This window comes from Hippoglossus hippoglossus, chromosome 5 (assembly GCF_009819705.1).
Source record: "Hippoglossus hippoglossus isolate fHipHip1 chromosome 5, fHipHip1.pri, whole genome shotgun sequence".
In the NCBI taxonomy this organism is placed as follows: Eukaryota; Metazoa; Chordata; class Actinopteri; order Pleuronectiformes; family Pleuronectidae; genus Hippoglossus; species Hippoglossus hippoglossus.
In genome coordinates, this window is record NC_047155.1 from 8,175,703 (window position 1) to 8,202,390 (window position 26,688).

General features: G+C 42.0%; 2 protein-coding genes and 1 long non-coding RNA gene across 3 annotated transcripts in view; 2 read left to right on the plus strand and 1 right to left on the minus strand.

Moving 5' to 3' along the window:
* asic1b (acid-sensing (proton-gated) ion channel 1b) overlaps positions 1-6,646 on the minus strand; it is a 148,308-nt gene extending 141,662 nt beyond the window's left edge. Inside the window, exon 1 of the mRNA XM_034585147.1 lies at positions 5,063-6,646. Coding sequence (XP_034441038.1) covers positions 5,063-5,424 — 362 coding nt within the window. The 5' untranslated portion in view covers positions 5,425-6,646. The remainder of the gene's footprint in view (positions 1-5,062) is intronic.
* On the plus strand, positions 5,973-14,775 carry LOC117761345. The gene is made up of 3 exons (XR_004613817.1): positions 5,973-6,123; positions 6,206-6,363; positions 11,471-14,775. It is a non-coding gene; the product is annotated as an uncharacterized LOC117761345 (long non-coding RNA).
* A 3,040-nt stretch (positions 14,776-17,815) lies between these two features.
* Positions 17,816-23,874, plus strand: LOC117761224 (transmembrane protease serine 9-like). Its single transcript, XM_034584920.1, has 16 exons — positions 17,816-18,001; positions 18,274-18,371; positions 18,485-18,585; positions 18,982-19,107; positions 19,454-19,590; positions 19,694-19,836; positions 19,992-20,141; positions 20,249-20,254; positions 20,570-20,630; positions 20,754-20,857; positions 21,772-21,872; positions 21,987-22,112; positions 22,743-22,879; positions 22,972-23,114; positions 23,457-23,606; positions 23,784-23,874. Exons 1-16 carry the CDS (start codon positions 17,962-17,964, stop codon positions 23,811-23,813), a joined length of 1,653 nt encoding a protein of 550 aa, XP_034440811.1. The 5' UTR covers positions 17,816-17,961; the 3' UTR covers positions 23,814-23,874.
* Positions 23,875-26,688: the final 2,814 nt, after the last annotated feature.

The window sequence follows — 26,688 nt, forward strand, 5'->3', positions numbered from 1 at the left end:
CAGATATCTGCTCATCGAGATTACATTAGCAGAACACATTATTATTTCCAGGAACGTCACCACAGAAATACAGCTCATAAAACTGCAAATTAATATAAACACTGCAGGGCTCATTCACCATTGTCTTACCCCAATACGGACATTTATTGAAAATTCAATATTTGCTGGTATCAAACCAGCTATTACTAGCTGCTGTTTGGAAGTGACACGAATGGTAATGACTGAAAACACACAGCTCTGTAAATGACAGGTCAGATTAAATCACGGAAAAGATGTGTGATGTTTGATGGCAAAAGAAAAATCTCAGCTCGAAACTACTTCTCGCCCACACAGGCACTGCATCACGATACTGTCATGCTTAAGTCTAATAAGAAGATACGGCCTGATGTTGTATATACTGAACTTAATTGAATTTTATCCTGAGCCTGTGTCTTATAGGCAACACAAAGCTGCCAGGAGAGCACTTAAGACGCTGTGCTCAGATCCCCGAGTCAGGAGGCTTTAGTTGAAGCGCATACAATCACAATAATATGGGTAGATTTTTAATATTGCCCTGCCACTGCTCCCTAAAGCAATCACAGCAAACTCGCTACATAGGGGCGGGGGAGGCTAAATTGGATTACGGGCCACAACCACTTTAATTTTCTTGTGGTGACTAAAACGAATGAAGGAACATCTGCATCACTTCGCGCCTAATGAGAGGAGCGAGGGTGCAAGAGCAACTGCTGATTGAACTTTGACGGTGAAAATGTTGTCATAAAACTGTACTTTGTCAAAACTTCACTTACTCACTTATACATGTTTATATAATCAAAAAAACAATATTCCTCCACTGGAAATTGTATTAAGATGTGTTAACATCTCAAGGCAGTGTGACACAACAATGAACACATCTTGATATAATATCAGGTAATTATCCACTAAGCACTAATTGAAGTCATACGCTAACGAGGACTGTATTGTTTGTGCAGTGTCCTTGAAAATGCAATAACTGGAATGATTCCTGGTGGCAGAGTTTTGACAATCACATCTTAATGGCAATGCAGCACACACTGCCATTCTGGACAAGATCATAGAAATGCAATCAAGTGCCACTGAGAGGTGGGGTGAACCCAAACACAAGTATATTATACTGATGAGCAACTGCATAAACAAACAAAAGCAGCAAAATACACTTATCACTAGTGTTGGGTATCGTTTGGGTTTTGTCCCGGTGCTAAATCTATTCTTAAAAAATGGTACCGGTGCTTAAACAATGCTTTTTTCTTTAAAAAAACGCTCAAGATAAGAACGGCTTTTGTATTTCTAAGGCAAATCAGACATTGAAATTTAACATATTATCTATTAACTGTTTACAGTACACTTAACTTAAATATAAAACTACAAATATGTTATCAATTTACTCCTGGCTGCAGGGGCCATGGATGCCCACACTGCCTGCTGATTGGCTTGCTATGGGTTCACACAAACCACACTTGTGACCATTGAGCTATAGGCATTTTGTTGACTAGAGTTTGAGGTAGCTACTAGCTAACTGTACGTGCTACCAGAGCCATATACAGAGTGTGTTGCAACCACAATGTATTGTTAACTTGGCACATGAGGTTTATATCATCTGTAAGCAGGGCGACTATTTCAGTACATTGCTGAGGCACCGAAATGAGGCACCTACAGTGTATCTCTGAGAGGTGATTCGGTCCAGTAGGAACCAGTGCCCAATTGGCAGTGATTTTCAGTACTAAAGAACTCACATTTGATCTGTTAAAAACCTTAATAAATACTAAATTGCCTACTTATGTCTGTCCATTGGTAATCCTCTCTCTGGAACACAATTACTACAAAAGACAAGATGAATAAAAATGAGCCGAAAAATCCGCTTTAGAGGCATCACTCTGCTTTTCTGTTATCTGCATAATGATCTGGCTTCCCTCCATTCTCTCCCCAGCACTTTTGTCTTTACACCAGTCAAATCCTGGTTAGGAGCTGTGATCTTGCTGAGGCAGATAACACGGTCAAAGTTATCGAGTGTCACATTTTGTGGCACTTCACACACTGCTTATGTGACTTTTCAGCATGTTTGCAAGCTCAGGAAACATGTTAAAGCTTGAGAACTGTGCAAGCACAGGACTCGCTTCTCTGACTTTCATGAGCTGATTCAACGCTTTTTTGGCAGCATGAACTACATCACCAACACCTACTTCCAAAGTGACCTCTCTTTTATTAATTATCATATAATTGCCATTGCAACACAATACAAATAAAACTGAGCAATTTACTCGTAATTTTCCGCACTACCAAGTGTGACTCCAACCGGCAAAAACAATAAGAAAAAAGGGATCTGTTTTTTTTTTTGGATTGCTTTTTCTTTTTGCATGGAGACTGCGGGAGTGGAGTTAAGGTGAAGTTACTCACAGTTCAGCTATGAATTTCATAGTATCTAAGACAGCCTGGCATCAGTGATACCGCTGCTTCCTCCTGACAAAGTGATGTACGCCGTCTCACAGTGGCATAGCACTTTGTTTTTCTTCTACCGTTTTCTAACAAAGGCAACAGCACGCTGCCTGATATCTAGAAGTTTGCCACTAAAGTGTTTTCCACCCAATCAATGTTTAATTTAAAAGAGGAAACCCTGAGAACTTCTTTATCTACAAGTTAGATTCAAGTTCTTCTGTTATTACTCTAAAGTCCTTATCACACAGTATCTTTTCTACCTCTGGACTGTGAGAGACTGACCTACCAACAAAGCTGGCTTTGTAATAATTTAAGAAAATATCACGTACTGAACCGATCTGTAGAGGAAGTAGAGGGGTGTGTGGCTCGTGTAAGGAAAGAAAGGGGGCTAGGAACAGTGAGCCAGAGTGTTAATCAGCGGCACAACTCTGTAGCTTAACAAACAGCACTAATTACACAGGGATAAAGACTTGTTCATCACAAGCTTACGAGACACAAGTTAATTGCCTCTATAGTCCCCTCCCTCCATCAGAAGCCAGCTCGCTCCAAAGTCACTTGGAGCAAGTGCCACTGCTTTCATTTTTTCTGTGTCCTCCCTCTTCAATATTCACTGCTCTTGCCCTTATGCTTTTCACATCTCACTTCATCCGGGATATCTGGCTGGACCTGCACTAGTAAATTCAGCATGTAGATATTTTAATGGTTTGCCATTACAACAGTCTGTGCAAACACAGAGAAATGAATCCACGTAGGATGTAGGGACACTGGTTGAAATCTACACCATAAAGCTCTCGAACTGCAGCCCCGAGCAATGGAATCCATTTCTTTCCTGTAAGGTTATCACCTGTAATATGGATGCATATATAGAGGTCACGGAGCAGCGATATTCAGTATGAAAATGGGAAAATTGAATTTATGTCATTCTAGCATGTAGCACACTCCAGCTGTGCCTTAGGCTGCAGAGCTGTGTGGATCAATATGATAAAAATACACTGAATAATGTGTTGAAAACGTTTTTAGACGCATTTATGTGTTGGAGCCTTTATTTCTGCATAAGGGCAGTGAGCAGTGTTTGTGTGTGTGAGTGAATTTCACACGGCTTTAGCTGCGAGTATGGAGTGGAGGACGGTCATCTGTACTGCGCTGCTAAACGTGATCAGAATAAGCTGGGTGGCTTAGGAAAAGAAAAAGTGAGGACATTTTAAAGTCAGAAGTTTGAATATCGACGGCAGTGAGCTTGTCACGGCTGCCGAAAAAAGACTGAATGATCAAAGCACAGCAGAAAACAAGGAGCGTAAAGGGAGGGGATGGCAGCTGTGAATCACACACGTCTCTCTGCACTTTGTCGGCAGGGGATTTAAAAATCTACTCATCTACTTATCCAATATTGAGGTATGCGTATCACATGGACTGTAAAATGATGAAGCAAAGAAATGCACCGGCGGCCTTTTCTTCGTCATCATTTTATAACCACTTAGAAATAGCTCCTCCATTATCAGTTACCTGTGGGATTCACATGATCTGTGATAAAAATGTGTTCCTGCTCACTCTTTCAAATTAAAAACTGTATCAACATATTTCAAATAATTGATGTTAGGGGGTACATTTCATGTTGTTAGATAGGGTTTCATACACACAGCAGATTACATGTGCAATGTGGATTCCAGCAGACAGGATCTGTAATGTCACCACATTATTAAATCATCAGTTCTAATGCTGCCTTCCACACTCTCAGAAAACACCCTTCAACCCCTTCTCACCTCAGGCTAATGTCAAGTCCAAGTTCACATTCACACAGACCCGTGAAAGATTCAACATGTCCGAACATCTCTCAGCGGTCTGCAGCAACAACCTGTGACACAGGTGTAAAAACACTTCCTGGCACTTCCATGTGACATTTAGGATTTCACCTGAGACTTTTCAGACATTACAGTGCATCTATAAAGTTGCATTTCCACCAAGCTTAAACCCAAAGTTCCACATTCAGTCTTACCTTAGAGATTTAAACTGCTGGGCCTTACAAATAAAGCATCAACACTGTTTACTATAGCTAAAGAGGGAGTTTCAGGGAATTAGTCATCTATTGGTCTTCAGCTTTGGGATAACTGCAGAAGAATGTACCCAAATTAAATATGTACCGCTTCACCCAAATGTTTCGGTCTTATCGCGGTCGCCTGGTATTGTGCATTGGACACGATCAAATCCCAAATCAACAACTGCTAAATCCTCACAGATGGGTTTTCCCTGAGGAGAAATCTTATCATCCAAGCAGGCAGTGTGTCTCTGTTTGTTTGTTTGTGTGTGTGTGTGTGTGTGTGTGTGTGTGTGTGTGTGTGTGTGTGTGTGTGTGTGTGTGTGTGTGTGTGTGTGAGTGTGTGTGTGTATATGTGTATGTGTGTGTGTGTGCTGAATATGAGTTTGTTTTATCGTGCATGTTGGAAGAAAGTGGCTGTTAAAGGTGGCTGGGTAATTCCATGGCAGGAAATCAAAGATGAGGAGTTATCTGTGGAAGACATGCATACACCAACAGGTAGAGCTGCTCCATGTGGCAGCTCTGAACGCACAGTGTGAAGCACAATGGGGAAGTGAACACACACACACACACACACACCTGCCGTTGAGCAAGGCAAGGAGCTCCCCGGCGTGGTACAGGTCGTTGCGGGTCACCCGGTTGAAGCGGAAGGAGTTGAGGTTGCAGAAGGTGACCGAGGGGAACACCATCATCGGGGCCGCCACCTCGTCCAGCTTGGTGACGTGCGGGTACTGAAAGTAGAACTGCACGCGGTCCACGCACACCAGCACCAGCACGCTCAGGGAGCCCAGGAAGAACAAGATCCACAGGCTGCGCTTGATGCACATCCGCTCGTAGGTGAACATGTGCGAGATGCCGTGCAGCGTGGACCTGCTGGCGAAAACTTCTATGGGAGCCGGTCGCTTGTAGTCCATGTCCTCCGAGTCCGCTTTGAGATCCATGATGATGAGTTTGGGTGAATTCAGGGGGATGGCGGGTGGCTGGGTGGCTGGGGAAGGGGGTTTTGCAGAAGGAGCCTTTATAGATAAGCAGATGCTTTACTAATGGTAAAGGATGTTAGTGTCTGCAAGTTCACGCCCTGCGACGCATGTATTTCTCATGCAGCCCGTGTGAGATGTTGCGTCACTGGCAGCCTTTTACGCATTTTACGCCAGATCTCCTCAAAACACCTCCAGCGTACACAAAAACACACAAAAAGTGAAGGTGGGGGGAAAAAGCATGTGCGGTACCTCGGCTGAGGAGGGAGGGGAGGAGGAGGAGGAGGAAGAGGAGGAGGAGGAAGAGGAGGAGGAGGGGGTCACACTTCCACGATGAATTATCCCGGTGTGGAGCGCGCACGGACAGATGTCCTCTCCTCGCACACTTTCCCCGTAATACCACAGAGTTGATGTTGGGTTTCACGCAGAAAAACCACCGGGCAGGTCTGTGCGACAATAAAAAAAAAAATAGTACTAATAAAAGATCAGGCTGTGCAGGGAGAGAACATGACGGATCACCGCGGCGAGGAAGAACAAGACAATCTGATTCACAGAGGCAGCGGAGCGGCGGTGCGATGCTCCCTGTGTGCGGCGTGGAGGAGGCTGCTGCTGCTGCTGCTGCTGGATACACGGCTTCCCCCGCTCATCGTCGACCCCCAACACGTGTGCACAATGACAAACACCCGCTGGTTCCTCGCCTCCTTTTAGCGGTTTAATCGCTGCCGACGTCCCGCGTAGTCCACAGCTGCATCACAGAGGAGATCGCTCCGTCACAGACCCGCTGCTGCTGCCGCCGCCGCCTCGGTGCGCCTCCGCTCGCCCGCCCGCATCCATCCCCTCCTCAGGGCTGCTGCCTCCACAACAATGCGGGGATAATTGGCCGGTTTTCGTCCCTCAGTGCCGGTTGGTTTCTCCTCCAGTGCGAGTGTTGTGGGGAGAAATCAAACAATGGCCAATGTGGGATAAAATCCTGGTTCCACAGAGAAGCCTCGGCGCTCTGGATTCAGGGGGAAGCCACCTCGCGGTTTGCCCGGATCAATTAAATTCGCCCCCGGACAGGAGAGAGCACGGATAGGACGACGTGTGTTCTCCACCGGGTGACGAAGTCCAGCGTCGGTGTCACTCCGACAAGTCTCAGCCTCCACCCAGGAGACATATTGTACTAAAACACACAGTTATATATATATAAATACACAATATGTATGTTAACTCACCCCCTGCTCCTCTGGTCCAGCTAGCTAAGATGTTTAAAAACTAGCTAGCAGCTAGTTTTTTACTTTCTGCCGGTGAAAGTTACTATATTTATTTATTTTGTAAAGTAAATAGTGGACAAAACGTCGCCTGTAGTCACGTACACGAGAAGCACAATGCGTTAAACTACCTGGTTTTTAACGTTAAATTCTCTTTACATTTTAAGAAAATGGCGACTTTCGTACGTTAACTTAAGTCAGTAGAGTAGCTCAAGTATGGAAGCCCCTAGGGACAAAAATAAAGAGTGCATTTTGAAAGACAATTGATAAAAACTATAACAGGATAACTTGACCAACTTTAGTTCTGTCAGGGGTTCTTTGTTTTGTATTATAAACTTTTATCCATTTGTAATTCAAAAATTCATAGTTGCCTTTAGTACCATTGCTTTTTTTTTTATGTTCCTCTGAGCTCTGGGCGGATGGATTGTACGGGATCGATACTTTGATACTCACAAGCTACTCATTTGGTATTGATTCCATTTAAAAAATATCAATAAGTACAAAACATGGGTGGCTGCATCACTTCCAAACGTTTTCAGTCGTTGGAAGTTTTGTGACAAAACAGATGTAACATGTTAAGTTGGCTCGTGTCACATGATCGTGGAAGCCAATGAGACACGAGAACTGAGCAGGTGCTTTTTCCGTATATAATTCCCAAATTAATTGTTATCTTTATCTCCATTGCTTTTTTATGATGGTGTCCAAGCTAGCTGATATGGATAAAAAACTAGCTAGCACAAAGTATTACTTTCTACCGGTGAAAGTTACTATGTTTATTTTGTAAAGTAAATCGGCAACCAAACGTTGCCTGTATTATGTACAGGAGAAGCACAGTGCGTTAATCTATCTGGGTTATAATTGTTAAATTCACCCTAGTTCTGAGAGAATTTACAAGAGGAAGTGGAATTGGTTTTGAATTGTTCAGCATTAATAAAAAAAAAAGGAATATTCTCCACCATGCAGAGCTTTGGCAAAGTTGTTTTCGCATTTCAGTGCATTTCTGAAGCTGATCATCATCTACAAACCAGAGGCATTTTGGCAGCTGGTGGTGGAAGCACATATGGCACACAGGGACTCTAGTTTAATTTTAAAAAAGAAATCCAAAGAAACCCATTATTTATGATTTCATATCGAGTGTCAATGCATGCATACACACTATTTTACACAGACTCACACAAATCCCCAAACAAATCTATTTTCTCCCTTGACCAATTCTATGTCGCTGACTGAGTGGAACATCCAAGTATGTCAGAGTGAGTGAGTAAGCCAAACATAGGCAATAAGGCAGATGTGTCGCAAGAGTGCCAGTGCCAAATCTGTCATAGAAACCATATTGCCAAGATGCGAGGGGAGCTCACCCATGAAATTGTTCATAATGCGTCCATAATTGCGATTTGCCATAGTATTGACTGTGACAACGTGGCAGTCGTCTATAAAGCCTGCATCTCATATTGATCAGCAAGCAGTGCGAGGAAGATGAGCCACGCTCTGATCTAGTCAGGTGATGTGAATTCTGGGTAGAAGCGGTGACACACATGGGTTTGATATTACAATAGATATTGAATTACTGAGGTGAACTTTGATAGCAGGTGCTGGGTTGTTCATTTAGCCAAATTTAGGTTTTATGATAGTTGTCTATGCCACGGTGATGATGTAGTTGCTTACTGAGATGATACTTCTGTCCACTTGCATTAGTTTGAAGACTGATGTTGTAACGCTCCTCAGAGGAACCTGGATGAAGAGGCCTGTCTGACGGTCATCGCTTTATGCTGCTTTCTTTACAGGCTGTTCAGCTCTGTTTCAGCGTTCCTCCTCATGAATATATTTCCATCCACTGGCACCATGAAAGTGGCTCTTTATTTTTTTACAAAGGACATCTTGAAAGCTCAGAAGTTGAAAAGAAATATTAGATTTTCCATGAAAGGAGGAAGACCTGATTATACTAACAGATTATCAAGTAAGAGGTAGGGTAAAAATGTGTGGGTCTTGTACAGATAGGCAAGATGAACTTTACAAAAACCAACTGTAGTCCTCCACCTCCTGGCCCACAAATGATTCAGCTGTTTACTACACCATCGAGAACCATTTGGACTAGATTAAAACATTACTTTTCATGACAGGAGTAGCAGCAGCAAATCCCTCTTAAATGCGGGTCCTGTCCTGTCTCATGATTTCAGCTGCCTGTCTTTCCTTTTTCTTGTGGTTTCAGATTGATATTTAACTTTCTGGAAGAACAGCCTGTCTTTCCTGTAAGTCTCTCTCCTTCGTATTTTATCACAACATCTTAACATGATCAATTTGTGAAGCTTTGCTGCAAAAAGTCAAATACAGAATTGGAAAGAGCCTTGACTCCCAAATAGGATGTATGGTCTTATATACAGTTACAGACAAAAACTAAATCTTATTTTTGTTACACTGATCATATAAAACGGTTATTTGAATCGATACTTGTTGTAAATACAGGAGTAATTATTGTTAGTCATAGGGAAGACCAAATGCATTTTTTTTAAACCAAGCCTTTAAATGCATGACATAAGAGTTAGAAGGGACGGGGGTGGTCTCACAAAGTGCCACTGTGAACAAGCAGGAACAAAATACAATAATGGCAGCTATTCCTTTTTGTATGGTTCCTCAAAGACATATAAATATAAAAAACAGATGTTCCTGTCTGTGTGCTCCCTCAAAGATGATGATTCCTTTTTCTTGGGGTTATTTGCTTTTATCTTCCATGTCTACTGCTGTAAACAACAATGTCAACAGCCTCTGTCATGATTGGTCAGTGCACGTGTTTATGTACTTGTGATGGCAGCCAAAAGGAGGTCTTGTTCCAGTGTGGCAGCTTTTGCAACAAACCATTTTCCAAACTCCTGTGATTATTCATCAACATCTACCATTAGGCATGTTTTCTTCACTTTTCAAAACTCCAAAATATCCAAAAGCAAAAGCCTTTTCAGTGGCTGTTCATAATATAAAATCAAAAATCTGTTTTACTACAACAGAAAACCCTGTTCAATCCTAGAACTGTCAACTTGCTATAGATGCTCGGCTAGTCCCCATCCTCTCAGCCTTTTCCCTTGTAAAAGTGAAAAATATTGCATTAAAATATGAGCGCAATGAAGAATAAACCTAATCTATGTGTTGCCCTGTAATTCTGTTTTGTTGTTTTCTGTTTTGTCCTCATGTCGCTTTTCCCATCTGTTTCCCACTGAGTTACTGCTAGCTTAATTCATTAGCGAGCTGCAGCCTACAGCTGATAATATCTGACTGTGGCTGTCTGCCTTTCAGCCGATGAAACCGAGTCATCAGATAGAAATGAAAAATCTTCTTTTCCCACTGAAAACCTGCTAAAACCGAAGAACAACCGTTTAAAAAATGACCCTAACACTGGCTCAGAACTGAGTTGTAAATCTGCTGTTGGTATCTTTGCAAGCACACTGCAGTACGTGCTAGCATGATAGCCGGGGCGTTCACTGAAAGGAATGGGGCTAAGCTAAGGGTCGATTATTAGCTTCTCACACCTTATTAGCTAACTGCTAAATAATGCAATCTGTGTCAATACTGATCTGCATATTGTAAAGTTTATTACATAGTGTAGGGTAGAGCTCTCACATGGAAAACTGATTCATGCTGGCACATGGGAAACAAGAGGTTTGTCTCCATAACAGTTTGTGAGGTCAAGTCTCCTTTAATATTTCATTGGGATTACACGATTGGCGAGAGTAAATCTCTCCTCTCCTCTCTTGTGTCCTCTCTGCTCACTCCACGCTGACTGGCTTTTACTTTGGCCAAGGCTACGTGGTGTGCCAACCCGCTCACAGGGAGCTGGCAGGGGATACGAACACACTCTGGGGTCCCATTGACAAGTCTTTTTAGTTATCGTCAGGCAAGCGGGACACAGACGGAGCAAGAGGCTCTTGACCCCGATGATTTAAGTCCGTTTCAAGCCCACACCCAGAACCTGCTTCCAAGCAACTGTTGTTCCGGCACTGGTCCAGGGCATGACATCATCAAAAGGGTGACAGACAAGGCCTTCACAGACAGATGGTCGTTGGATCTAATAATGAGTATCTGCAGGTCCCAGCCCAGACAAATGGGTACTATCCTACTGGGCAATCATCATTATCAGTCAAGGACGCCTTTATTGAAAGCAGGGGAAAGCCTTGATATTCCTGTTGAGCTCTTTGTGATGCAGTTCAACAAGATACCGTCTCCGTAAAGTGATGTTATACTTAATCGTATGCAACTTTCACAGGGTGTTTCTCTACTTCCTCGGCTCTGTAACGTGTTATTCCGCTCCTACTTTCCCATTTAGAGAGAGTGGTCTCAGCCTTTTGGTCCCCGCAGTATGTGTTTCAAGAGCAAATCATGTCAGGCTGCTAACGCTCAGCAGAAAGTTTACAACCCTCCACGCATCTGTTTTTTCATGTAGGCAATTGCCAAGTCCGGCTCTTGAGGGAATTGCCTGCAGAACGAATTCACAAGCCAAATGATCGAGTGATGGTTGCGTAGGTAGGAAATCACCTTATAATCTAATACTTGACGTGCATTCATTCAGTCACTAAGTCTATACTACTCTTTTAAAGGAATTGCCATTACATCTAGACTCACTTTGATATCAGTGTGTGGTTGGCACAGATGAAGAACATGGTGGAAAGCAATTTGTGGATGTGGAGGTCTAGTGTCATCTTACCACCGCCACTCCTGCACCTGTTAGAGTGGTTGATTGGGTCTGAACATGGGTTATTTATCTGTGTCTCCAGTTCAATACAGCATCGGGTCTCTCTGCAGCAAGATTGATCCTGCGCCCGTGGAGGAAAAGTTTTGGAATCATCATTCACAAACTTTGTGTGCTCTCAGCCTCGGGCTCGATCCAAGATGAGTGTCTGGAGATATTTGGAGAGCTGGTAAATCGAGACCTTTACATTTATTTTACATTTACTGTGTTGACATTTTAACAAATGGAGGCGCCGGGCAAAAGCGATGAAATGCTTAATGTGATGTTGCATACGTTTTGGCTCGCAGGCATGATCCTCTTTCACCGTGGCCACATTTAAGTTTTTCATTTTAGAAGGTATAACCCAATTGTCGCACCACTTCTTTATAATCTTTATGAGCAAAAGAAGCTGCTCAGAATAGCTGCTAATTGCATATTTGCTGACGACTTGATTCATTACCGCTACACAAATTTGAATGATTGGCTATTGTCCGCAGCTGAAGCCCCATTAAGGGACAGCACGGAAAACGCCACCTAAGTCTTGTGCGCACCAACCTCTGCTCTCCCGAGGAGTGGAAAAGATCATTTGAATTAGCCGTAAGGAGGAATTAATCCTAATGACTTCTATTCATTAACAGCTAATTAAATATTCACATGCATGCCTCACTCGAGCCCCCCACTCCCCCTCTTTTTCTTGGTCTCTTATTTCATTGGTGGTCCGCTGCACAGTACGCCGTTCTACTTGAGAGAGGATGGCAGTAAAGTAAATTGCATTGTGCTACTGCATGTATGAGATACAGGCTCAGCAAAGTGGGCACCTAGTCTTTAATATGCCATGAAAGAAATAATTTTTCATTGACGAGATAATTGAAAATCAAATCACCAGCAATTATGTTTTACTGCTGACCATAAAAACTGCTTATGCACTTATTCTGAAAAATTTTTGGTTAAAATTAAGAACACAGAGTTTTCAAGTCCTGTTGAAAATGTTCACATGTGTAATGCTAATAAACCTTTGAATTAAAATAATGAGATGTGAGAGCGACTTAAGGAAATTTCTTGATAAAGACATTCCGAGATTCCCTTTTTATGATTTATAAAGCAGCTGGATGATCACATGGGCTCCAATCAATAGCTTTAACTCACATTGCTACCCCTGTAAGACAGAATTAATTTAACAGAGGCGAGAGAACCCCTCCACTTTTATCACAAATAAATCAGCATGAATTTTCAGTGAATCCACATGAAATATCTGTGTGAGCCAGTCAGAGGAAGACCTTAAAAAACCTTATCTTCCATTTGAGTGAATATATGGTCCATTTATCTTTAGGTTAGTTGTGTTGCAACAAGTTAGAGAGCACGCCATTCTGTCTAATTACACCTTAAGGCCCTCGTCATGGCAACAGCTGGCTTTATATCATACTATAAATCCAAATCTTTTAAAATGCAACACTCAGGAAATGAAACTAGCAGATGAGTTTTTATTTGATTCCATATAACGATGATCATGTTTAACATCCACCGCTTCTTTGGATAATGTGCATCATATAACAAGAACATGAACACTGTGGCCATCCATTCACTCACATTTCTAACTTCATTTCCTTTGACTCTTCAAAATTATTGCGGTGCAAGTTCGTTTTCTAACTCCCGTTCATGAAGGCAGGCACCAGTTATGCATGACTGTAACATCGCCTCAACCCAGTGAAGCTCCGAGATTGCATTCTCGCAAAAAGTGACAGAACCCACAGCAGATTTTTCAAATTAGAGGTTTGCCTCATGTCTGATCTGTGTTGTTAAAGTCAGATCATGTTCAGACATCATCAAACAGCCCAGTGCCACCAGCCCATCACTCATCATCCATCACTGTAACACAGACGCTACCTTTGATTGTCTGAATGGATCCTATAATTCAAACAGCGACACATTAGTCTGCAAATGAACAAGTGACTGTTTTCACAGCTCACTTATTCAAAGTGACTGATGGCCTCTCTGTGAAATTGTGCTAATTGTCATATACTGTAGACAGACAATTTTCTCCCGTGTCTCTTGGGTGTGTAATTACGTTGACAGTCAGTGAAAGATATCAATGTGCAGCGCAATGAAAAACAGGCAGTTGTATGAGGCTGTTTTGATTAGATGTCCATGTAACACTGATACCAATATGGACACTTATTCATCCACCTCATCAAAATATTTTACATTTTTGCTCACAAAAGAGCTTATTTCTTCTCATGTGATGATACTTAACATTTTTTCGAGGCGGGAATTCCCAGTTAATGAGTGAATATCAGATTTTAAAAGCCGCCTAATGACCTAACCACTGCCACATACAGAGCGACAAGGATGAGGCAACATGGAAAGCCAGTCTTTATTCACCTTTCCAGCTCCCTCCATCACCCAGTGAGGGAGGCTCAGAGCGGTAGCCTCCTTTTCCACTCCACTAGAGCTTATCACTGCTGCAGCCGAGGGCCAGGACCCGGCAGCATGGCGGCAGCTGAGCCCGGGGGCATGACGGGGGAACAGGGGAGAGGGAGCAGGCGTGCAGCAACACAGGTGAAAGCCGCAGTAGCATCACGCTGGAGGACGGAGATGGATGAACAGTACTCCACAGGATCAATCAGGCACTCACAGCCACAGCAGATCATCTTTCTCCAGGAGCAGGTTACTGCTGCTGCACCACTTCGTCCCTGCCCCCCATAAACCACATCGCCCCCACCGCCTATATGGTACCTTTTCACCATATATATATATTTATATATAAAGAGAGGCAGGGTGAAAGGAGAGAGGGAGGAAACGTGAGAGGGAAAGTTAGCCGGTGGAGGTTCCTCAGGGATAGGGGGTGTGTGAGAGAAGGGTTGGGAGGAGGGTGTGTAGGAGGACGTATTGATTGTTTTCACTGTGATATAATTGCAATTAAAGGTTGCAAACAGCCCAGTGGATCAGTTTCTCTGCTGTCACCAGGCAGGACACATGGCAGCTTTGATGCATCCCTTCACACCTCCTCAGATAGCAGGGGAAAGTGCTAATGCTGTGAGTCCCTGTGGAGTTTGTGTGGATTAGTGCCATGGTGCGCAGTTATTTAGCGCTGCAACTCCACACACAGTAAAGACTTTTATTGACATAATAACACCAAAGCCCCGAAGAGAAGGTAAAAAGAAGGAGCAGTGTTTTAGTTGGTATAGGTCAAGGAGAGAGACAAATTTCTGCATTTGAGATCAACAGCCCAAAAAATAAAAAGCTCCATGAGAACCAGATGACTCTGTGATAGTTTCCCTTCTGTCGAACTCCGGTCACAGAAAAAATATTGTCAAATGATAACTCTGAGTAAATCAAGGTTGTACTTAGATGAATGGCAGGAAGTGCAATTGCAAAAATAGTTTTTTTCATGTATAAATATAAATCAAATTATTAAATGTCTGCACTGCTTACAGCGGCAATATTTTCAAATTTAATAACCGATTTTGATTTGAAATGGCTCATTGTTATTGGTATAAACCAGAGAATTTGTGTTTCAGGTCATTCTATATACAATACATGTATAAACATATGTGTTTATATATATTGGTTTTATTATTACATTTATGCTCACCTGCCTCTGCATTGTTTTTAACTTTTTAAATCAAATGCATTGTGCAATATGTTTTTATTCTGCACTGTTTGCGCTGTTTACCTCCTTCATCCAAGTGCCTTGACATATTTTCTCCCCCAAGGAGGTTATGTTCTCACCCCTGTCCCTTTGTATGTTTGTTTGTTAGCTAGCAGGACTACATAGAAACTACTAGATGGATTACCAGGAAGAATTCAATGCGGGCCAGGGAAGAACCTCTTGACTTTTGGTGTGGATCCGGATCAGGAGGCAGATCCAGGAGTTTATTTGCACTTTCTTTACCATTGTGAGTTTCACAGATAATAATTCCTTGATCATGATGAAAGAAACCAGGCATGTTTAGAGGACTGAATTTAAATGTGGTTTCTTAAGGGGACTGTTGGGCCTTGGCGGAGGTCTACGCTCTAATGCAATCCACGTATATAGTGGATTGAGGAAATCATACTCATCATGTTTATTTATCTTTTTTTCTATCACTGCTGGTCATTGAGAGTCACCAAAAGTAATTTTGTTGCATGCCTACAATGATGTGTCTTATGTCTGTTTGACTGTGTATGTCTGATCCCATATGGTCCTTGTATAATGTGTCACTGTCAATTACAGCTTGTTCTGTTGCTCACAAATGGTGAAAAATGTTGTTTAATACTGCTTTATTGTGTACAAATACAATGAAGGAATACAAGGCAAATATTTACCGACTGTCCTCGTGCTCAACAGCAGAGCAGCTTTCTTCCTCATATGATAGGTATCTGCAAATATCTCCATTTTTCTCACGCAATTCGCATTCCCCTTATTTTCTGTTTTACTCACCGTGCCTCAGAAAAAGTCATGGATTTCTAATGTAAACATCTCCACACACCACCACTAATTACAGAGGATGCCAGAATTAATGAATGAATGTATATCGGCATCAGTGTTAGATTTTTCTCCGACACAGTGTGATCTGCTCAAATAGTGTCACATTGACATAATCAACAGTTACCCGGAGATAACCCTCCCTGACTTCATATCTCATACCCAATCAGTGCATCCCATTAAATTTTTTTTTTTTGAATCTCAATTTCCTGCCTGCGTATGTGAGCCATCTTTATGGGAACTAAATCGACTGTTCATTAACGAGAGGAAGCTGTATCAAGAACAAACATCTTTAATTAACACAACCCCAGCACTTCCTGTCTTTGATCTCCCCGTTTGAATCAGGCCTCTGCAGGAGAAGGTTGGGGAGGTGGAGGGCTGCGCGAGGAGTTCGGAGGGGACGAGGACGCGCTGTGTGAAAATAGTGAAAATGTGAAGCCCCTGTTGATCAGGAAGTCTGGCTGCATAAGAACCTTTTTTTTCTCCTGTGTGTCAGGGGGCCAGCTCAATTACCAGCCAGCCAAGCTATCTTAATAAGTGCCCGATAAGGCAATAATCCCAAATCCGTACAGTTTTAATGACTTTCTGCCTAATTAAAGACTATTTTATAAAAGAGGGACATATCACAGGCCTTCCCATTGTCCAGACACCTATTGTTTGAATCAGCATGACCAGTTAAGTACGCATAAATGGCTTAAATATACATGAATATTTATATTTTACTCAGCTACGTACAGTCATCATCAAGTAATTCATCTGTAATTTCATCGTTCAGTGTCAGAGAGGTCAGAGAAATCTTCTTGAACTCAGTTCTCACACTGGATTGAAATCTCACCAGTTGAGAACGCAGATTTTGACTTTGTCTTCAAATGTTTCCACTTATCTCATTTAAATGCGACACAGAAATCTGCATCAGATTTACTAGACTTGTATGAAGTTTAGGTTCCGAGGACAGGATGTCATGTGTTAAGTCTCCTGAGAAGTGCAGATCCTGTATGTGACGGAATTGAGATTCTATGTTCGTGTTAGTCTTTAGCCCCCTCTAGTGTTGAGCTGTAACACTGTCCTGTGTTTCATCAATGCACAAATAATTTATTTTCTGACTGGTCCAAAACTACTCTATTTTCTATTATAAATACAAAAAATAATTATAACCTAATGATTTACATTTACTTATATATAATAACATTTATAATATTCTGTGTTTGAAACTGCTGCACTGACTTTGCTTTAGTTCATTTTTTTACATTTTTAGATTCAGACAAATAATGTCTTTTGTCAATAGACTCAAATATATATATGTATATATAATTAGTTAATGACAAATTCCCCAGCTCCTGTCTTTATTTACTCAGTACTTCAGTGATGTCATTAATGTTGTTTTTAACCTTTCTAATGACTCGTGGGTCCTTAACACTGACAGAGAATAAGCATCTACTCTAGTAAACCAGATGATGTCACAAGTCACAAGAAGAAGGTGTATCCCTGTAAAGCTGAAGGAAAAGATTATTATTATATATTATAGCATGTGCTATGCTTCTTCATGTCTCATTCAGGTCGAGTCTATTGTCATGTAAATAACCATAAAAACTTGCACTGAATTTCATCAGAATATTAATTTCCATGCACATACACAGTCTGCACTGAAAGGTCATTTTGGAAACTGTGGGTTTCATTGTGATGTTTGTCACTTGGTTACACAGTTATTCAGTCAGTGTGTTTTTTTTCCTATAAATAATCCCCTGAAATAATGTGGTGGATTTTCATAAACAAAGATATGTTTATAAAACCCTTCTTAGACCTTTGAGTCACTCGGACTCGTGGTATTCAGATAAACGTATATGTCTGTGTGTCATTCTTCATTCAGGAGCTTTTCCCACTGGTCAAAGCAGGAGGTGTGTGGTAAGCAACTGAGATAACACTGTGTGAGATACAACACAGGTGCATACTTGGCTTTGTCACAGGGGAAAGAACTTCGACGGTTTCTCGCACCAGCTGAAGGTCGACTTGACGTATAAAAGAAGGAGAGCGACGTTCCTCAGCTGCAGAAACATTCAGGCAAATTTGCAGACATGCTCAGGTTTCTGGTGTTGACGAGTCTCGCAGCCCTGGGTAAGAAAGTGACATCCCACACACTGCGATATGTTTCCATTCATTTTTCATCTGTCTCTGCCTCAGTCGCTCTTTTCTCCTGTCATCCAGTCACTCATCCGTTTAAGTTGAGTCAACACACAAGAGTTGTAGATGCTCTGCTCTACCAGTTCATCCAGGCCTCCTTAATTTCTTCTTTCTCTTGTTGGTGGAAAGTAAACAACATTGTGAGGTTTGTAGGAAACCACATATAAATCACAACAATGTTTTTCTTTGTATTTGTCTTTGACCAGTGCTGGCCGATCTCCAGCCCCAGCCCAGGTATCTGGAGGACGGCTTGGAAAGAGTGGTGGGAGGTGAGGTGGCCAGACCCAACTCCTGGCCCTGGCAGGTAAACTACTGGAACACAAAGTCAAGAGCTGCTTCCATGTTTAAACGCAGATTCATGAATTACCCACTGTCATCCACACACGGCTGCTGAAGGTCTGCTTCTTCCACTTTCAGATCTCTCTTCAGTACAAATCTGGAAGCGGATACCGCCACACATGTGGAGGAACCCTGATTGAGAGAGGCTGGGTTATGACTGCTGCTCACTGTGTGGACAGGTAACATATGATGATAAACCAGACTTACTATTCTTCAGGCGTGTACGTTTTAAATGTCATTATTTAGCTTTTTTGTTTAAAATGCATTGCTTACTCTTATCTTAAGACCCAGCTATGATGTATTTCCGTGTCACCAGCACGAGAGCACTTCTCACATTCTCATTTATAACTGTCTCGCACCAGACCGGAGTCATTTAATTGATTAGAAAGTCAAGTTACACAAACATAGATATCAGTTAATGGTGTTTTGTGGTCTTTAATTTATTCTGTAATTAAATTCATGAGGCTCTAACTGTCATTTAAGTCAAAAATGTATCTAATCAATACAAAAAAATATTTATAATAATATATAATAGTATAAGAATTTCTCTGTGTTTTTATTTTGTTTTATTACAGCCAGAGGACGTGGCGTGTTGTTATCGGTGAACATGACCTTTACAGCGACAGTGGCAGAGAGCAGATCATGGATGTCGTCCAAGTTTACATCCATCCCGGATGGGACAGCAGCAGCGTCGGTAACGGGTGAGGATTGTGTTTTTTTTCAGCTGGAAAAAGACTCAATATGCTTTTGTTCATTTTAAAAGAGAAATGTGTTACTTTAAAAGCAGTCCTGACCTTGTTGAAACAATTTTTGAAACGAATCAATTTCTTAAAACATGTTTGTGCAATCGCATATGTTTGAAACTGGGACACTTGATATTGGGACACAAACATCACCTCCAGAAAGTATTGGTCTAACCAGGAGACAAATTGTCCTCCCTGGTTACAAACTTGTGATTGGTTCCTCCTGTTTGGTCCATTGCCCTGCAGACTTAGGCCTTCACAAGCTTTACATGCTGATGTGAGGACATATTTATTTGACCCTCAGGTGGGACATTGCTCTCCTGCGTATCTCCGCTGACGCCACCCTGAACTCCTACGTCCAGCTGGGCTCGCTGCCTCCCATGGGCCAGATCCTGCCTCACAACAACCTCTGCTACGTCACCGGATGGGGACTCACCTCCAGTGAGTTGACTGCATGATCCCTCTGGGCAGCTGTCGGTTTCGATGGGTGCATTCTTACCATACAGCTCAACTTAACTTATCTTTCCCATGTCGCCGCGTCCAGCTGGTGGTAGCATATCTGCGCAGCTGAAACAGGCCTATCTTCCTCTGGTCGACCACAAGACCTGCTCCAGCAGCAGCTGGTGGGGCAGCACTCTCAAGACCACCATGGTGTGTGGTGGTGGAGCTGCTGAGTCTGGATGCAATGTGAGTCCACTCCTCTGAGACAGAGAAAAAAACTAAACCATAAACTTAATTTTTAATTGGAAGGTAATTCCCAATAAGACAAGACAACTTTGTGTTATTTTTATTTGTATAGACTGAATCTTTATATATAATCAATTCATCCTCATTCCTGTCAGGGTGACTCTGGTGGTCCTCTGAACTGCCTGGTTAATGGGAAATACTACGTCCATGGTATTGCCAGCTTTGTGTCCAGTAGTGGATGCAATACTCCCAGGAAGCCCACCGTCTTCACCCGCGTGTCCGCCTACATCGACTGGATGGACTCGGTCAGTATGACTGATTTGTACAAAGCGATGTAATATCCATTTAAGTAGCTTGTTAATTTATGGCGTTTTATTGTTTAAGATGTCTGATCTCTTCTCCTCTCTTCCAGATCCTGGTGTAAACAAGAGTCCTCCATGCTGCAGGACACAGAGCACGTGTAACCCTGTTTTCATCTTCTGTGTCTTTGCACTTGTTTCGACTTGTTTTGCAAAAAATAAACTCGTTTTAAATTGTTTGTGCTGAGAAGACTCTTTTTTTTTTATCAGTACATTTATGCAACCACAGCTGTGCCATGGCGACACGCTGTCACACACTATCACAAACTGTGATAAAGTCTGAGACCGACGACAGGTGCTTTTCTGAGCTCAGCCGAGGGGCCGCATCAAATGAAGGTCAGATCAGGATATAAAAGAATCAGACTTGCCATTAGAAACACACCGGCCTCGCAGAGATGCTCGTGTTCCTGCTGTTCACCGCTCTAACAGCCCCAGGTGAGGCAAGGCCGCAAAGAAAACACGATACAGATGAAAACATCTTTTTTGTCTTTGAAGATAATAATAAACACAAGGACATATTTCCGGTGATGATATAATGAGTTTCCCCGTGTGTCTCAGTGCTGTCTGAGTCAGAGCTTGGGTCTAACTTCGCAGAGAGCAGCGCTGCAGGAAGAGTTGTGGGAGGTGAGGAGGTGCCCTCTTACAACTCGTGGCCCTGGCAGGTACAGTATCACACAGAATCACACACTCAAGCAGAACGTTGAATATTAAATTGTATAGGTGCAAGATCCAGTCAATAAGATATACAAAGTAGACAGGAGATGAAACCACATTCTCTTTAATCTTCATAAGAAAGTTAAACAAATGTGTTCTTTACGGAGGAGTGGGGTCATACACTTTCTTACTGTGAGCTGGATGCGTTGCTTCTTTGAATATGAAGCTACGTCCTGCATTCAGTTAGCCTCACACACTGTTGGACGACAGGACAGATCCCCAAAAGTGAAGCCAAATCCTTTGGATCCCCCCCTGGTGGCTGAGTGCAGTTCAGATTATAAACAACCCGCCTTCTCCTTGTTAGTGGATGGGACATGGACCACATTAAGTGGCTTTTATGTTGTTTTTATCAGAGTGAATGGTAATTTTTTCAGTAGTTATTTGATGCTACAAAACAGGAATGGACCGTCATGATTGAAAGCTGAGATTTACTTGTGATTGGTGGAGTGTGTATGTTGGTGGGACCCTGGTAGTGCGGCTCCGCTCCTTGGTCACCACTGTGCAGACTCCACTGTGCAGACTCCACTGTCCACATACTATGCACCATATTACGTTTTTAAACACAGTTACGACATAATAGTGTAACTAGTGAGCTTCTAGCACAGTTAAAATATAGAAAGTTAAAAATAACTTTCATGAAACCTTAATACATAAGATAAAGTACGGCTTCTAATTTAGCAAAAATGTACTTATATAATCCATCGGCTTGATAAACTATATAATTTAACATTTGTTTAGATCTATCTGGAGCGTGTTGTCTTCATAAAGATATTGTGAGACTGAAAATAACTGATACGAGAAATGGTCTTCAATCTCCATTTGACTTTGTCTTGATGAGAATATTTTGCGAGTCCTGCTCCAGGTTTCTCTCCAGTTCTACTCGGATGGAAAGTATCACCATTTCTGTGGAGGAACTCTGATCCGTAAGAAATGGGTCATGACGGCTGCTCACTGTGTGTACAGGTAACACACACAATGCCGTCAACCTTCCATTATTCTAATTTGATACGTGATTTTTTTTTTTGTTCCTATTATGTTTCAATGTGGAAACAAAACTACTAATCTCTGCTGTGACAGTTCCGGCTCTGTGCGCGCGTTCATGGGTGATCTTATCCTGGACATTAGTCACTCGATGGAGCAAGTCAGGCATGTCATGGGTGTTTATATCCATCCGGACTGGAACAATGAGAGCATCTCCTCAGGGTGAGAACATTTGTTAATCTACTCCATTATCTGCCATTATAGACTAAACACTTTGGGTAGAAACCTCCGATATCATTTAAAGCAACACTATGTAACTTTTACTGAGAAACAGTGCCCTCTGCAGCCACATGTGGTGAATAATTATGTTGGGCTGAGCGATTAGGTTTTTTAACATTTACGTTGAGTGGAGCTCTGACTGCCTAGTCCCACTCACTGAACTGACACAACTGGACGGTGGATATTACCCATGATCCCCGGCTTCCTGATCCAGAAGAGCTGCCTCTGTAATGAATAAACCAAACTCTGTTTAGCATTCTTCTTTTCCTTTTGTTTCTTCACTGAATATTGGAGATAAACGCTGGGTTTTAATGACTTCTGACTCTTTTTTAACTGATTTACTCTTCAGCATTACTATTTAACTTGCTGGGCCTGATTCTTAAGAATTGAATGATGTTATAATATTTTCTGTTTGATTAGTTTATTTCTTTAAAAGTCACTCACTAATTTCTGGTCAGGATGTTTCTGGTGATGTTTGTGGAAAATATGACCACAGTTTACAGTGACTATAAGACATACATGGAATAGAAGAATTGAAGTAAAGCAAATAGTCACATTTCTTTTAACCTTTAGTAACGACATCGCCGTGTTGCGGCTGTCCTGGGACGTCTCCCTGACCTCGTACGTGAAGCCGGTCGCTCTGCCTTCTTCCGCTGAGATGCTGCCTGACAACAGCCACTGCTACATCACCGGATACGGACGCATCTCCAGTGAGTCACAAGCAGCTTCTCACATTGATTGTTCAGACTGTAAACCAGGAAGCAACTCAGTATCTGACACTGACTCCTCTGTGCACCCTCAGCTGATGGGAGCATGTCCAACAGGATGAGATACGCCATACTTCCCATTGTTGACCATCAGACATGCACCAGCGCTGGTTGGTGGGGCAGCACCATCAAGACCACCATGATCTGTGCTGGAGGAGGTGCTCAGTCGGCGTGCAATGTGAGTCTGCTTGTATGAAACTATTTAGTACACGGATCAAAAAATAGAAACCAAGCAAACCCAGGGTTATACCTGTTAAATATTAATCCATTATCTCACCAGCCGAGAAAACCCACTCAAACAAAAAAACACTGTTTTTCACATGAGCCCCACCTGATAACACACCTGTTCAAACAGGTGTTACTCATAATCAGCAGAAGTTTCCCCACTATGATTCCTATGTATAAAATGTCATGCGACCCCTACAAAGATAATCAGCGTTGAACATTGTGTCTTTAATAACTCTTGTGCAGACTGTATGTCATGTCTGTGTGTGTTCTTTGTGTTGTTGTTCCTGTATAGGGAGACTTCGGTGGCCCTCTTAGCTGCAGCCTTAACAACATTTGGTATGTCCACGGTGTCGCCAGCTTCGTGTCGGGTTTGGGATGCAACGCTCCCCAGAAGCCCACGGTCTTCACCCGTGTTTCTGCCTACGTGACGTGGATGAATTCGGTCAGTGATGAAAATAAAAACAAAAACTTGAGAAAAAAGCTAAAGGATACAAACTCTTTTACTTTAATCACCTAATGCACTTTGCAGCGTGCTCCCCTAACTACCACAGATTGGCAGGTTAAATAATTAGCATTAAGAAGCAGTTGACTGAATGTTTGCTTTTCTTTCTCCATGCAGGTCATGAACAATCCTGAAAATGAAGGTTGAGCCTCATCTGGGACTTTGCCCGTTTAAACCTTCCACCAATAAAACAGTTTCAAGATCAATATCTTTGTCTCCATCTTCAGATTTTTGTGTGAAAATGAGAAGTGCCGATGAAATTTCACATGTTGACACTCGTAATCATATGATGTCTACACACCGTCATCCACATTTATCCTGTTCTTATTCATGTAAACCCAGGAAATCTGATCCCCTATCTTACTCTAAAACTTCTGAGTCAACGTTTTCTCGCTCAGAACATCAAGTTCCGTCTGTGACAGAAACAGGACGAGTACACTGACGAGCAGCCGCTGCAGCAGCAACACGACCATGTGTTTTTCACATGATGCAAATAAATCTGTATCTGTGTGCCGAGAGCCAGCGGCCCTGAGTAAACGCTGACATTTCTTCTGCAGCATTTTGCCTGTAGTTTTGAAATTCAAGTTTTATTCAGTTTTTGCTCTGATCACAATCTTCTCTGTTTGGTGTTTAATAAATCGAAGGTTTGCGTTGCCCTTTGCGCTGCCTCTGTGGTGCTTTTGTGACATTTTAGAAGGAAGAGGCTGCGCTGAGGAAGCTGCCAGAGGGAACAGTCGATGCATGATAAGTGTCTGTCTACAGTGGGAACCAGACTATAATCCGAAAAACACACACACAGACTATTTTCCGTCTTTTTTCCCTCAGATCCATTTCTCACACCCTTTTATGTGAAATCTGGTCAATGATAGAAAACATGAAGAACTGATTTTATAGAAACACAGAGTATCCTCCATAAACAAGGTGTAAGCAGGGCCTAGGGGGCTCTGTCCTTTATGTGAAGGTACTGGAATATATCCGCTCTGAGCTATGCTTTTATTATCATAGGATTACTGTTATGTATGTTTCTAGCAAGAGATTTTAAAACTCTAATAAAGAGATTTCACACCTCCATGACACAGCTCTGTACATAAGGTTACAGGTGGCTGTGGCTCAGGAGGTTCAGCAGGTCATCCACTAACCAGAGGGTTCGATTCCCAGGCTCATCATCATTACATCTAATCAAGAAAACAAGTGCATTTGTTTTTTTTGTTATAATATGAATATAAAAGATCACTTCTCTCACTTGTACAAGTTTACATACATAAAGCAATTGTGCAGAACTTAAATTTAATGGAAATGTTTTGTTTTGTGTGTGTGTGTATGTGCATTTTTTCTGTATGTGTTCATTTGTGTGTGTGTATTATTCATGTTGTGGTGACCTTAGGGTTTACACAGTCACATTATAGGTACTTGTCTTCGATATGGGACAAAAAGAAAGTACCCATGAGGTAAATTACTAGATATGAAGGTAGATAAATGTTATAAAAGGTTAGATTTAGCTTTGGGTAAAGGTTATATTTGGGTTTGGGTTTAGGTTAAGGTTAGGGAATTGAAATGATCAGAAAGAAATGCTTGATGAAATAGACGGATATGTCAGATATAGATTCAGTATGTTTCACTGTGAGGCAGCAGCAGTTTGTGGGTCACATGCACAGTAATCCTCTCCTGCTGTGGACTGGGTACAGACGAGCAGATAACAGAGTTCAGATCTCGTGCAGCACGTCAGTGATGAGCTGTCTGTAGTGTTGCTCTGCAGCTCCAGGATGTGTGGTTGGTATTTGCACTGTGAACATATACTGTATGTTGATTATGTCTATTTCCTGGAGCCTCCATTAAACCGGTAGCTTGAAGGATAAAGCTCAAAATTGTTCCTTTCTCTTTAAAGGAAGATATTAAATTTCAAAATTCACATTGTCGGCCTATATACTTGAGTAAAAACTCAATCTGTCTCAGTGTGTTGCCTAATTTACCCAAACAACCATGTCCATTACAATACCAAGCCACATGCTGCAGCAGCTCTTAACTGTACGGAACACACACTGAGTTATATCAGATCCAAAGGGCATCATGAATACTTAACAACACCTTTACGTGTAATACTGCATCGCAGCCTTGGGCTTGTTAAGCTTTTTAAACAATCATAATAAAACAATGAATCTTTATTAATCAACACAGGTAATTTGCACCAGGCCAGGATACACAATTCCTGCCCCCCCATTACTGTACCTCCTCTCTGCTTGTTCCCATTTACCTTCTGTGTGTGTGGAGCTCAGCTGCTTTAACAGCCTGCTGCTCACTGTGGAGCAGGGGTTTCTGTATCAGGAGTTACAGGAGCAGTATTTACTGTGGAGAGGAGCTTTTTAACTTTGTAGACCTTTTAGAAACTCAAACAAACATATATAACCTACCAGAGGAAAGTAAAACATGAAAAAGCATGATGTGGATCATTCCATGATATATGCTCTACAGGCTGATCCCCTCCTGTAGCACAAGTCCCACTTATTACATATAAAACCAACCCTAGAGTACAACCCTATAACTTCTTATACTTTCCTCCTGTTTGAAATTATTACCAAGATGGTTCATGTTTCCAGACGCCCAGCTTACATTTCATTTTCAGAAAATTAAAGTTGAATATGATCTTTGCAACTAAAATTCTTCATCCCACTCAGTAAGTGTGAGGATAATCTTCATCGACAGTACGACAATACTTTGCATAAAAGCAAAGATTTTTGACTAATCTCAGTGGTTGCTCACCTCAGTTTGGTTTACTATGAGTGAACGGTCATAACCATGAACTCAGCCGAGTAAAATGCACCTGACAATGGGTTTGAACAGCAGAGGTGAAGTCCAGGAACATGTCATGGCCGATTGGTGTGTGCTGTTGTGAGCCTCTTTCTATCTTTGACAAATCCTGTTTCCCTTAAAGCAGCAAACAGTGATGTGAGGGTCTGAGGACAGAGGGGGACATGTGCTGCACATATAGATAAGTCCCTCGGGGCAAACATTGGGCTGTATATAC